Genomic DNA, 11832 nt, shown 5'->3' on the forward strand with positions numbered 1-11832 from the left:
GTAAGTAAATTGGAAAAATCAGAGATTTACTCTTTACATTTTTGGATATGGCGATGGGGGTGGGGAATATGAGAGGGAAAAGGGCAATAAAAGTGATGGTATCGTTACATGCAACACCAATGAACAAATAGGCAAAGTTAGCAGGGAAACAAAGAGAAATATAGCAATCCTGCAGCTAAAATTATAAAAACATATGTAAAAAGAGGAAGTAGAAGTCACATAAATGGATACTTTTGAAATGAGAAGAATGCATCCGCTTCTGTGTCCTGGATGCAGCCTGAAACTCACAGTGTAACATTTCTGGTGTATACAAAATACAAGCTCCACTCAGTCATAAGATTATATATTTATGAGCAATTGTGTGTGGGAGTGTAAATAGTTTTCAGCAACAGCAGAAAGGGGAGGAATTTGTCACTTTCCAAACAATCTGTCGTGTGGCTTCTTTTCCTTTAAAACACTTGGCATGTAGAAGGTGTGCTTTAGCACTGACTGTCGCGGTGGAGCATGAAGTGCTGTTTCAAATAGGACGAAAAAAGATCATCTGAAGAAGCACTGGAACAGCAAATAATAATAAAAAACCACAGGGACAATCGCACATAAGAACACACAGAGGAACCCGGCTCAGGCAGAGGCAGCTGAGCTGAGGGCAGAAATGCTGCAAAGAGGGAGCCGGGGAAGGACCGGAGTGTGCAAAATGTTCCTCACTTGGGAAGAAGGAGGGAGAGGTTTCGCAGAGTGGAGGAGATCTCGCTGGGCTCCGGGCAGGAGCACAGACGTTAAGGACATGCAGGATGTAGGTAAATAAGCAGCAAGAAGACGGTCTTGCGGCACCACCACCTCCTTTACTAAGCAAACCCACTTAAAAGCTCCCAGCTAGTTAAACAAGGGGAACCTAAAAGTATGTAAATAAGCAGCGCGGTCCGCATTTCTCCTGGCAGGAAGGGGGAGGAATTAAAATCACAAAACCCCCGCTTGAAACTGCCACGAAAATTCGGGGGATGGGGAAGGAGGGACGTTGATTTAAAGTTGCCCATTAGTCATTTGTGTGCCCCCACCCCCAAACCTTGGCGGCGAGCAGGAGCTGGCGGAGGAGCCGCCCCCAACACCCTCCCCGGTCCCCCCGCCACGGCCGCGGTGCCCCCCGCCCCTCCCCGGCGGGGCGAGGGGCTGATTGGCTGGATCCGGCTCGGCACAGGCCGGGAAAAAGCTTTGTCTGGGGAGTTGGAGTGAAGTTGCGGAGGATTTTAGGCTGGAGACGGCGAGGGAGGCTGCTCAGTCCGGCGGCGAGCGCGGAGAGGGGCGGGAGGACGGGCTGCTCGGCTCCATCCCTCCGGCTCCCGGCCGTCCCTGGATGCTGACGGCGGGAGAGGAGCGCGCTGCCCCGGAGCATCTCAGCCTGGAAGAGGAGCGCGGAGTCAAATGAGAAAGCGAGGATTGCCTACAGATTGTATCTGGATGTCCTGGCACGGTGTGTATAAAAAAAAGCAAAAAGTTTTCTGATCTGTAAGATATTGATACTTGGCTGGCTAGAAAAAAAAAGGCGTTTTCAAGTTGGAAAGGACCAGATGTGCGCTGGCTTTAAGGTACTGAAGGAAGGCGAAATAATTGCTATTTAACTTACTGGGAGAAATTAATTGCAAAAACTTACAAATGCACCGAATCGGCGGTAAAATGCACTTTCTGTTCATTTTTGCACTGATGTTAATATCTTTCAATAAGGCTGTGCTGGGCAAGAATTTGAAATACAGGATTTATGAGGAGCAGAGGGTTGGATCAGTAATTGCAAGACTATCGGAGGATGTTGCTGATGTTTTATTAAAAATGCCTAACCCTTCCTCGGTTCGTTTTCGAGCTATGCAGAGGGGGAATTCTCCCTTGCTTGTAGTCCGTGAGGATAATGGAGAAATCAGCATAGGAGCTAAAATTGACCGGGAACAACTGTGCCAGAAAAACTTAAACTGCTCCATAGAGTTTGATGTGATCACTCTGCCCACTGAACATCTGCAGCTTTTCCATGTTGAAGTTGAAGTGCTGGATATTAATGACAACTCTCCCCAGTTTTCCAGAGCTCTTATCCCTATCGAGATATCAGAGAGCGCAGCTGTAGGAACCCGGATCCCTTTGGACAGTGCTTTTGATCCAGATGTGGGAGACAACTCCCTTCACACTTATTCCCTTTCTGCAAATGATTTTTTTAGCATTGAGGTGAGAACCAGGACTGATGGTGCTAAGTATGCAGAGCTGATCGTGGTTAGAGAGCTGGACCGCGAGTTGAAGTCGAGTTATGAACTCCAACTCACTGCCTCTGATAAAGGGGTGCCTCAGAGGTCTGGATCATCCCTCCTGAAAATCAGCATTTCTGATTCCAATGACAACAGCCCTGTTTTTGAGCAACAGTCATATATTATCCAGCTTTTGGAAAACTCACCCATTGGGACTTTACTGATAGACCTCAATGCTACTGATCCAGATGAGGGCGCCAATGGGAAAGTCGTGTATTCCTTTAGTAGTCACGTGTCTGCCAAAATTATAGAGACTTTTAAGATAGATTCAGAGAAAGGCCATCTGACCCTGCTGAAGCAAGTGGACTATGAAGTAACCAAGTCCTATGAAATTGATGCTCAGGCTCAAGATATGGGGCCAAATTCTATTCCAGCTCACTGCAAAATTATAATTAAAGTTGTGGATGTGAATGACAACAGACCAGAAATTAACTTAAACCTGATGTCCACGGAGAGAGAAGAGGTAGCTTACATTTCTGAAGGGTCACCCCTGGATACCTTTGTTGCCCTGGTCAGAGTGCAAGACAAGGACTCTGGTGTGAATGGAGAGATAGTTTGTAAGCTCCATGGGCATGGCCACTTTAAACTTCAAAAGACTTATGAAAATAACTATTTAATCTTGACTAATGCCACTCTGGATAGGGAAAAGAGATCTGAATACAGCTTGACTGTAATAGCGGAGGACAAGGGAACGCCAAGTCTCTCCACAGTGAAACACTTTACTGTCCAAATCAGTGATGAAAATGACAACCCACCCCGCTTCCAGACAAACAGATATGAAGTTGTTATCTTGGAAAATAACTCTCCAGGAGCGTACATCACATCAGTCACAGCCACAGACCCAGATCTAGGCGACAATGGGCAGGTGACATACACTATTTTGGAGAACTCTATTTTGGGAAGTTCCATAACCACCTACGTGACCATCGATCCCTCCAACGGGGCGATCTATGCCCTGAGAACCTTTGATCATGAGGAAGTAAATCAAATTGCCTTTGTGGTTCAGGCTAGGGATGGAGGGAGCCAGCAGCTTGCTAGCAATACCACAGTTGTGCTAACCATCATTGATGAAAATGACAACGCTCCTGTTATTGTGGGGCCAGCACTACGCAACAGCACAGCAGAAATCTCAATCCCTAAAGATGCTGGAATTGGCTTTCTTGTCACCAGGATAAGGGCTACGGACAGGGACTCTGGTATGAACTCTGAACTCAGCTGCTCCATAGCAGCGGACAAGAAAAACAGCATCTTTGTGATGGATCCCCAAACTTGTGACATCTCTATCAATGTGAGCGTTGAATCAGTTCCAGCGAAACAATGGGAGTTTTTAGTGATAGTCCAGGATAAAGGCAGCCCTCAGCTTAGTACTAAAGCCCTTCTGAAATGTACCGTTTTTGAGCACGTTTATTCATTTTCAAGCACAGAAGCAACTTTGGTAAGCCAGCCCTCCCTGGACATCTCCATGATAACAATCATATCCTTAGGATCAATATGTGCTGTGTTGTTGGTCATTATGGTTATCTTTGCTACGAGATGCAATCGAGAGAAAAAGGACACCAGGTCTTACAACTGTCGCGTGGCGGAATCAACTTACCAGCACCACCCAAAAAGGCCCTCAAGACAGATCCACAAAGGGGACATTACATTAGTGCCAACGGTTAATGGCACTTTACCCATCAGGTCTCACCACAGAGCTTCTCCATCGTCATCCCCGACCCTGGAGAGGGGACAAATGAGCAGCCGACAGAGCCACCACAGCCACCAATCACTGAACAGCCTGGTGACCATCTCCTCTAACCACGTGCCCGAAAACTTCTCACTGGAGCTCACCCATGCCACTCCAGCTGTTGAGGTAAGGTCCATAACTCAGTTTTACACATCCATTCATGCATGCACTCACTTAGGAACATGCAGGCACCCCTGCATGCCACCAGTGAGAGGAAGAGGCAATGAGGTCAATGCCTAACAGGAGTGTGTCATGGATTTCTCTTGGATGCCAGAGCTTTTCAGTTTTACTCCAGTATCGACTCATTCCATTACCCTGGGGTACTGGATTAAATGGGGAACAGCATTAAATCTGTTATTAATAGCATTATTCCTTGATTCTTCCCTGTAAGGTTAAAACAGTGAAGTGGAACATAGACAGCTCTAGTTTACTGCTCACTCTTTTCTTCCTTGCCTTCCCTCTCCCTCTGTACAGTTCCATCTAAGAAAGAGTGTCTGAGTATTTATATACAAAAACAATCCAGGAAATTCTTTCACTGATGGGGGTGAAGAACTAAAAGATTAAACACTGACACAGTTTAGGTAAAGCAGTTGTAGTAGATGTTCATAGTATCTCAAACTTTGAGATTCCCCATCTCAGTTTTTACTGCAAATGCTGGGTAATGGCTTAAATAGATATCATCTGTGTCCTGGTAACTCTTTACATGTAAAACAATGACATTTTGTTTTGAATTAGGATCCTGGAATGGTAAAGGATTAATTCTAGTATATTTAACTTAACCAAAACTCTACATTTGTTTAATTACTTGTTTTACTTGTTAATGAATTCATTATTATGAATTCAGAGGCTAATGAACAGCAGTGCATTTCCTCATTGTGCATAGTCTTCAGATGTTTCCTGTGTCAGACACTACACCATAAAAATAGGCTGTCACTTTGCATTATATATGGGCAGGAGCTGGATTTAATTAAATTTTGAAGGAAAAAATAAACCACAAACAAACCTGAGAAGCAAATTAGTGGTTTTACGACTAGAAACTTGAGCTTTCATTTCAAAGAATCAGTCTTTTCACCTTTTCTTTAGCAGGTTTCTCAGCTTCTCTCGATGCTTCACCAGGGCCAATATCAGCCAAGGCCAAGTTTTCGAGGAAACAAGTATTCCAGAAGCTACAGGTGAGAATACAGACTATTCTGTACATGCATCAGAAAATATGGATATGTATTTTTAATCAAAAGGGGACTATAACATACTTGAGATATGTAATTCACAATTCTCTTTACAGATATGCCCTACAAGATATGGATAAATTCAGCTTGAAAGACAGTGGCCGAGGTGATAGTGAAGCTGGAGACAGTGACTATGATTTGGGGAGAGAGTCTCCAATTGACAGACTTCTTGGGGAAGGATTCAGTGACCTTTTCCTTACAGATGGGAGAATTCCTGCAGGTAAGAGCGCAATGGAAGCTGACCAGTTTATTTACAGCGCTGCCTGGCTGTCACTTTGATAAAACTACTACTGAGAAAGCAAAAATTCTTTAGCTTTCAAATCCTGTGTTTCCTTCCTTTTTACTCTGCTTCGTGGAAAATACTGAGCTGAAGCCTTGACATACCTACTAAAAGGAAACCTCAGACACAGCTGCAAATCTACTCAGAGCAATGCCTACTCTTTTTTTTTTTTTTTTTTGCTCACATCATGAGCTGGCTTCAGATTCCCCCTAAAAGTACAATCTACTCCAAGTCCTTAGACTTCTAATGACTGGGTGGATGTTTTTGCAAAGCCAGGCAGTTGTGGTTTGTTAAAAATACACTGAACTATAATTTGGGAGATAGGTTTTCCACAGTGGGCTTGACACAAACTTTTACTGTTCAGAAATTGAGTGTTAAAGTGGATTAGAAATATGGAGGGAGAAGAAAGAAAAGTGTATTTTTTTTCCCCACTGAAAAATGAACTTGAGTGGCAAGGGAAAGATCTAAGAATGTTCCAGATTTTAAATCTTGCAACCCTAATTTTTGGAACAAAGAGCCTAAGAGGTACAAGTTAGGAGCAGAAGGCAGAAAGGAAAAAAATGAGACAAGGGTGAGTGGCAGCAGGATAAACACACATGTACACATCCATGTGTAGGAAGTATCACTCTTAAATTTATGACCAGTTATAAGTTGAATAAAAAGTCATGGGGAATCATGCTTAGTACAGATAGAAGAACTTTGTAATTACTTTAATAATTATACAGCCTCTGGTTGTACCCTAGATCTTGTTCTTAGTTCAGATCGTATTATAACCACAGGGCTGGATAATTTCAGCATGGTTTACTGACTGAAAACTTAAAAGTTTGGTAAAGTAATTTTATGCATGGGGGTCCCTTGCTTTGTGGGGTGGTGCAGCACATGTCCCTTCTAAAGTGACCCCCATGTATTACTCCGGGCTGGAGGAGGGGAATTGGAGTGCTGGATCTCCTTCCCTGGTTTCCCAGGGAAAACAGCAGTGAGGGGCTTGTACCTGACCTTAATGTGCTTTACCCTGACAAACCTGCTGTCATGGTAGGCAGGAGTAAACACCAAAAGTTCAATTTGGTTTTCTTATAACTTTTTACTTTAAATTTATCTTTGTATATTTTTGCTCCAGACTAGGTCTTGTATCATTCCACCTACCTCCTCAAACGTGCTCAAAACTGGAGGCCTTGAAAAGTTACCATGTTTTCCAAATCTTTAGCCTAAATCTGGAGTAGTAATATATTTTTATATATTTTTATTTCTCCCTAACTCCTACTACTTATTCGTCTGCCAGCTAGCATGAGGCATGTCTCATTCTCTCTTATGCTTAGCAAGGATGCAGGGAAGGATCTGCTGGAGCTCTCAGTTGCCAGGGGAACTTCAAGAGCAATGGTGTTTGCACTGGCATTCAGTCCCACTGCTGCCAAGGAAGAGCTGTCCCTTTCCAGTGGGCAGCTGGGGGCTGCCAGCAAACAGGAATGGTTGTCCTCTTAGCTGGCTAAAATACCCATGACCCATTTTCAGCTCTTACAATTCCCTCTCTAAACAGGAAGCCAAAGCATAGGATTTCCAAAAATGCCCAGCTAATTACATTCAAAGTAAGGAAAACTCTTTCTGAGTGCAGGCAGAACTGTGTTGGGCTGTCAAGATTGGCATTTAATCTCACATACATGTCCACTTGCTGCTATGCATGGCCTTAATCCATCAAATAAGTGTTCTGAACCTGTTCAGATGAGACCTGAATTGTTCTACAACCCAAATAAATAAAAAGGAAAAGAAAACTTCCAGGAGGTTTCCTGTTCTCCATTTTGAAGGTTTCTGCATTGTCAGTCTGCACACAGGCAAAATCCTGTGGGAAAGTCCTTTCAGTTTGTCCCTTTAAGATGGAATTGGATAGGAATGGAGCCAATCCCTCAAAACCTCACAAATTATATGATCAGAAAGTTCAGTAACTGCCTTTGAAAGACTTGCTTCTTTCTCTCTCTTTTTAAATCTTAACCAACAAACTTTAGGTTCTGGAAAAAGAAAGAAAAGGAAAAAAACTGTTGTGCATCTAGGCATTTTTTAGTTTATTGCTGATTTAAGGACAGACTGTGCCACCATTCAGAGTATCTTTTGATCTTATGTTCAAGAGAATTTATTATTTTAAACCAAAACCATTCCTGATAACAACAGTAACAAAACTCACACTAAGGCAAAATGCACTACCACTGAAATACTAGACCACTGAAAGTATCTAATGAATTTAAAAGAGTCTTAACAGAGTCTTCTTAATTAGAAGAGTAATTCTCACCTTCTGGGATGACTTGAGAACTGGTCATGGATCACTTAGATATTTTTTGTCCTTTCTAACTAATTTTCTGTGAATCATCATACATGGGAACGAAGCAGGCATTTCAGTCAATCCTATCAAAGCTTCAGCCACTGATATATTCTAGTTTGCTTTGTTTGTTTGAAGCTCCCTGGATCAGCACTTATTTTGTAATAGCTTGTGCACTATCCAGACTGTGGCCTGAGCTTGTAATCTTGAAGAAATTTATACTTTCACTTGCAAGACACAGAGAAAGTTTATACTTATAGGAATGGAAAGGCCATTAGGAAAGCAAACAATATGATAAGCTGTGTAAGGTGCAGAGATAAACAGCACTGACAGCATGAGAGTAGGACTTGATCAATCACTGGTATGTCCTAAGCTGAAATACTCTGTTCAGTTCTGCTTACGCCACTGCAAAAAGAGTTTTTGATAAACGGAGTGGATCCAGAGCCAGATGGGAAATGTGATGAGGGAGCAAGGGAAATTTGCAGGGCATGACTGCAGACATTTCTTATTTACTTCATATGTACAGAGAAGGAACAAGAAACTCTATTCTGTGTGGGGTAATCTAACCATTAAATTCACGTAAAGAATCTGTCATTTCTGAAAACTGTCTTTTGAAGTATGTGACTCAAAACCAAGTTAGTGGCCCCAGCAGCACCCAGGTCTTCTCCAGCAGCTCTGCCAGGCACACAGGCAGGGCCTAATCTGAGATGAGGCTTCATGTCTTACAGTCTGTTCCCTTTGGAGTGGAAAATTTGACCTCTCTCCTGGCACATCCCTCTCTGCAGGTCTGTCAAATTGGGCTTTTCCTGTCTCTGCTTCCAGGGACTATTGCCAGACCTCTGAGTGTTTGGAGAGGACTCCTACAGTGCCCCTTCATGGGCCGGTTCAGATTAGTGTGGCTCTCAGGGATGCAGTCACTTGCCCCATCTTATTTCTTCTACCTGAGAGACATCAATAAACCCAGGAGCTGAGAGAGCAGCCCTGTTGTCTTCTGCTCTGCAGCCCTCCTGGTTGACCTGGGTGCCTATCTGGTGGGTTAGAGCCCTCCTTGTGCCAACACCTGAGCCAACATGGTCCAGTAACCTGAGCTACAGAGCTGCAAGTGCACCTGAGAGTATAAATCCAGTATAAACACCAGAGTCACACAGGGTAGGAATTAAGCCCTAGGTATTTTGATACTGATTAAAATTAAACTGATTCAGTTAGAAAGGTAATATGGCAGTGGATCACCTCAAATTCTACACACGCCTCATTGTCAGATAAAAGGAGGTGTTTAATGGAGAAGGAGATCCCTCTGAATGTTATTATTCTTTGTTCTTTATTTCCATTTCCATTTATGTCCATTTATTCCCACTCTGATATGCTTCAGTAGTTGCACGTGGAAGACTTCACTAAAACTCAAGTGAATGCTTGAAGGTAGAAACTTCCTTTTATTTTATATTTGTTTTAATGAGCTAGCCCTGTACAAAGGGATTGAATGGTTGTAAGCCACAATTGCTTGTTTTCCATCAGGGATTTACATGTTTATCTTCAACCTTAGTTAAGAGATCGCATTACTGTCTTACATGTTCTGCATTGGTCATTCCCATTTTTTGAGACCATTTGGCAATGGAAGCATGTTTAGATCCAGATCATTTGTTGTTACCACTTTCCTGCATTAAAAAAATGAGTCCAAACACCAGATTTGAATATCTTTGGAGAAGTTCAGTCCTAGTGTCAGTTCCTGTGAACGTAGGTGCTACCTGCAGCAGGAGAGAGATGCTCACTCTCCTCATGTCTCTCTTGCAGCGATGCGGCTGTGCACGGAGGAGTGCAGGGTCCTGGGGCACTCTGACCAGTGCTGGATGCCACCACTGCCCTCTCCCTCCTCCGATTACAGAAGCAACATGTTCATCCCTGGGGAGGAGTTCCAGTCGCCCCAGCAGCACCTGCAGCAGCAGCAGCATCAGGGCCTCGAGGATGATGCCCAGGCTGCTGACGCCAGTGAGAAGAAGAAGAGCTTTTCGACATTTGGAAAGGACTGCCAGAGTGAGGAGGAGTCAGGGGACACCTGCACCTCCTCCCTCCTCTCTGAAATGAGCAGCGTCTTCCAGCGCCTGCTGCCTCCCTCCCTAGATGCCTACACGGAGTGCAATGAGACGGATCGCTCCAACTCGTTGGAGCGCAGGAAAGGACATTTGCCAGCCAAGACTGTAAATTATCCACCAGCAGTGGCGGCCTGGGCAGCCAGCACACATTTCCAAAACCCTGCCAACAACGGGCCCACTCTGGGGACTCACTCGGGCGCACAGCCTTCCTCCAAGTGGCTGCCAGCCATGGAGGAGATCCCAGAGAATTACGAAGAAGATGATTTTGACAACGTACTCAACCACCTCAGTGATGGCAAACATGAACTCATGGATGCCAGTGAGCTAGTGGCAGAAATTAACAAGCTGCTGCAAGATGTCCGGCAGAACTAATTGTTTCAAAACCTATTTTTCCATATTTATGGAAAACTAGAAGGGGAAAAAAAAAAAAAAAGAACAAAATAGAGACTGAGAAGAACTGGCATTGCCAACTAGTTGCATTTATCATAAATGTGTCTGTGTATGTTGAATATTAAAATACTGTATTTTCATATGTACACAATGCAAGTGTGATTATCTTTATCTGTATTTTAAAAATACATTTGTACCTTATATTTATGTGTAATTTAACAAATAAATTTTATTTTTGTACACCCACAGCAAGCATGTTTTCCTAAATGTATATAGATGGTACCACCCTTGTCAAACTTCGAGTGTTCTTGCCACACAGGCATGTTTAAGAAAAAAAACAACAAAAAAGGGATATTGTTTTCCCTTATTATTCTTTTAAATGTTTCAAATACAAATTCAAACCACTGAAAAGTTATGCAAACATTAGTTTCAATAAATGATCCAACATCTTGTTGCAACGTTTTATAATAAAGACTTGTCAACTCCCATGAAACCTAAAATGTCCTTTTTTATTTTGATGCCTTTGGTCTATAAAGTCATTTTCTCATTTAATTAATGGATTATTGCAGGCTAGGGTCTTCCTGTCTTTGGCAGATAAGTGTTTTCCCCCGTGAAAAAATTATGGAATTCAGTGATGGGTCTTACACTGTGATCTCTGCAAAAAAAAATGTCAATTTATTGTGCTGTTGTTTCACTGCAAAACTAGTTGAAGTCAGTGGTGTATACTTGAAAGACAGCAATAAAATCAGCTTTTCTGACCTAAAGCTGAATTCTCAACTTATGTAAATAAAAAAATTGAAATGCACTGCTTTATCTTTGTAAATGACACAAAAATAAAAGGAATGTTGCATCTTCCAGAAAAGCAGCTATATTTTGCCTCTGCAAAGCAGCTATAATTTTATATTAGCTATATTTTTTCTCTGTTGTAAGCGTGCCTGTCTTGTATTTGTATGGTAGTGCAGAAATGCTTGAAGTCCCTAGAAAGAAGCAAACCTGCTGGTACAACGGCTCTTGCTGAATCCAGTCCTTCCGTAGTGGGGCTTCTCTCTGTCCTGAAAACAATAATTTATACTGTGGTGCTATTGCCACTGAGGGGGTGATGTAAATAATATTGCTCAGAGAAAAGTCAATGTGGTCCCTTTAGTTCCTTTTCTTAGTTAGCCAGTCATACACAAGGAGACTTTTGTAATAGTGAATAAATGGATTTTTGGATTTTGCAGTTGAGAAACATGGGTGGGTTTTGGACTCCCAGTGCTCACTGCAGGAGAGTGTTAGGTTAATAAGAGATGGCCAGAAAAACTGGTATTTTGGGCTGCAGATGCATATTTTTATAGAATATACTTTTTACCTATGAAAAACTGAGGGAATAATCTAACTCGTCTGGGCATGAAAACTGGTACACGCTTTTATTCTGGAGAATTGCACTTGTCAAGTATCTTACAGAACTTTTTTTTTTTTTTGTTAGATATAGAAAAGTCCTGTTTAATGTTACCCAAGAATTTTGTTGCAGGCACAGGCTTTATCTGTTTTGTCTGT

The 11832-nt window shown here is 42.6% G+C and overlaps 1 protein-coding gene across 2 annotated transcripts; it reads left to right on the forward strand.

The window, feature by feature from the left end:
• Positions 1–1650: 1650 nt before the first annotated feature.
• On the forward strand, positions 1651–11158 carry PCDH18 (protocadherin 18). Of its 2 annotated transcripts, none has more exons than XM_027885717.1 (4): positions 1651–4134; positions 5092–5180; positions 5291–5454; positions 9608–11158. In XM_027885717.1, exons 1-4 carry the CDS (start codon positions 1651–1653, stop codon positions 10276–10278), a joined length of 3408 nt encoding a protein of 1135 aa, XP_027741518.1. In that variant the 3' UTR covers positions 10279–11158. The 2 variants fall into 2 exon arrangements, with proteins under 2 accessions (XP_027741518.1, XP_027741519.1); XM_027885718.1 differs by having other exon boundaries at positions 5095–5180; positions 9608–10278.
• Positions 11159–11832: the final 674 nt, after the last annotated feature.

Source organism: Empidonax traillii, unplaced genomic scaffold, assembly GCF_003031625.1.
Source record: "Empidonax traillii isolate 1590-97213 ecotype Southwest subspecies unplaced genomic scaffold, ASM303162v1 scaffold170:size2694500, whole genome shotgun sequence".
NCBI classification, from domain to species: domain Eukaryota; kingdom Metazoa; phylum Chordata; class Aves; order Passeriformes; family Tyrannidae; genus Empidonax; species Empidonax traillii.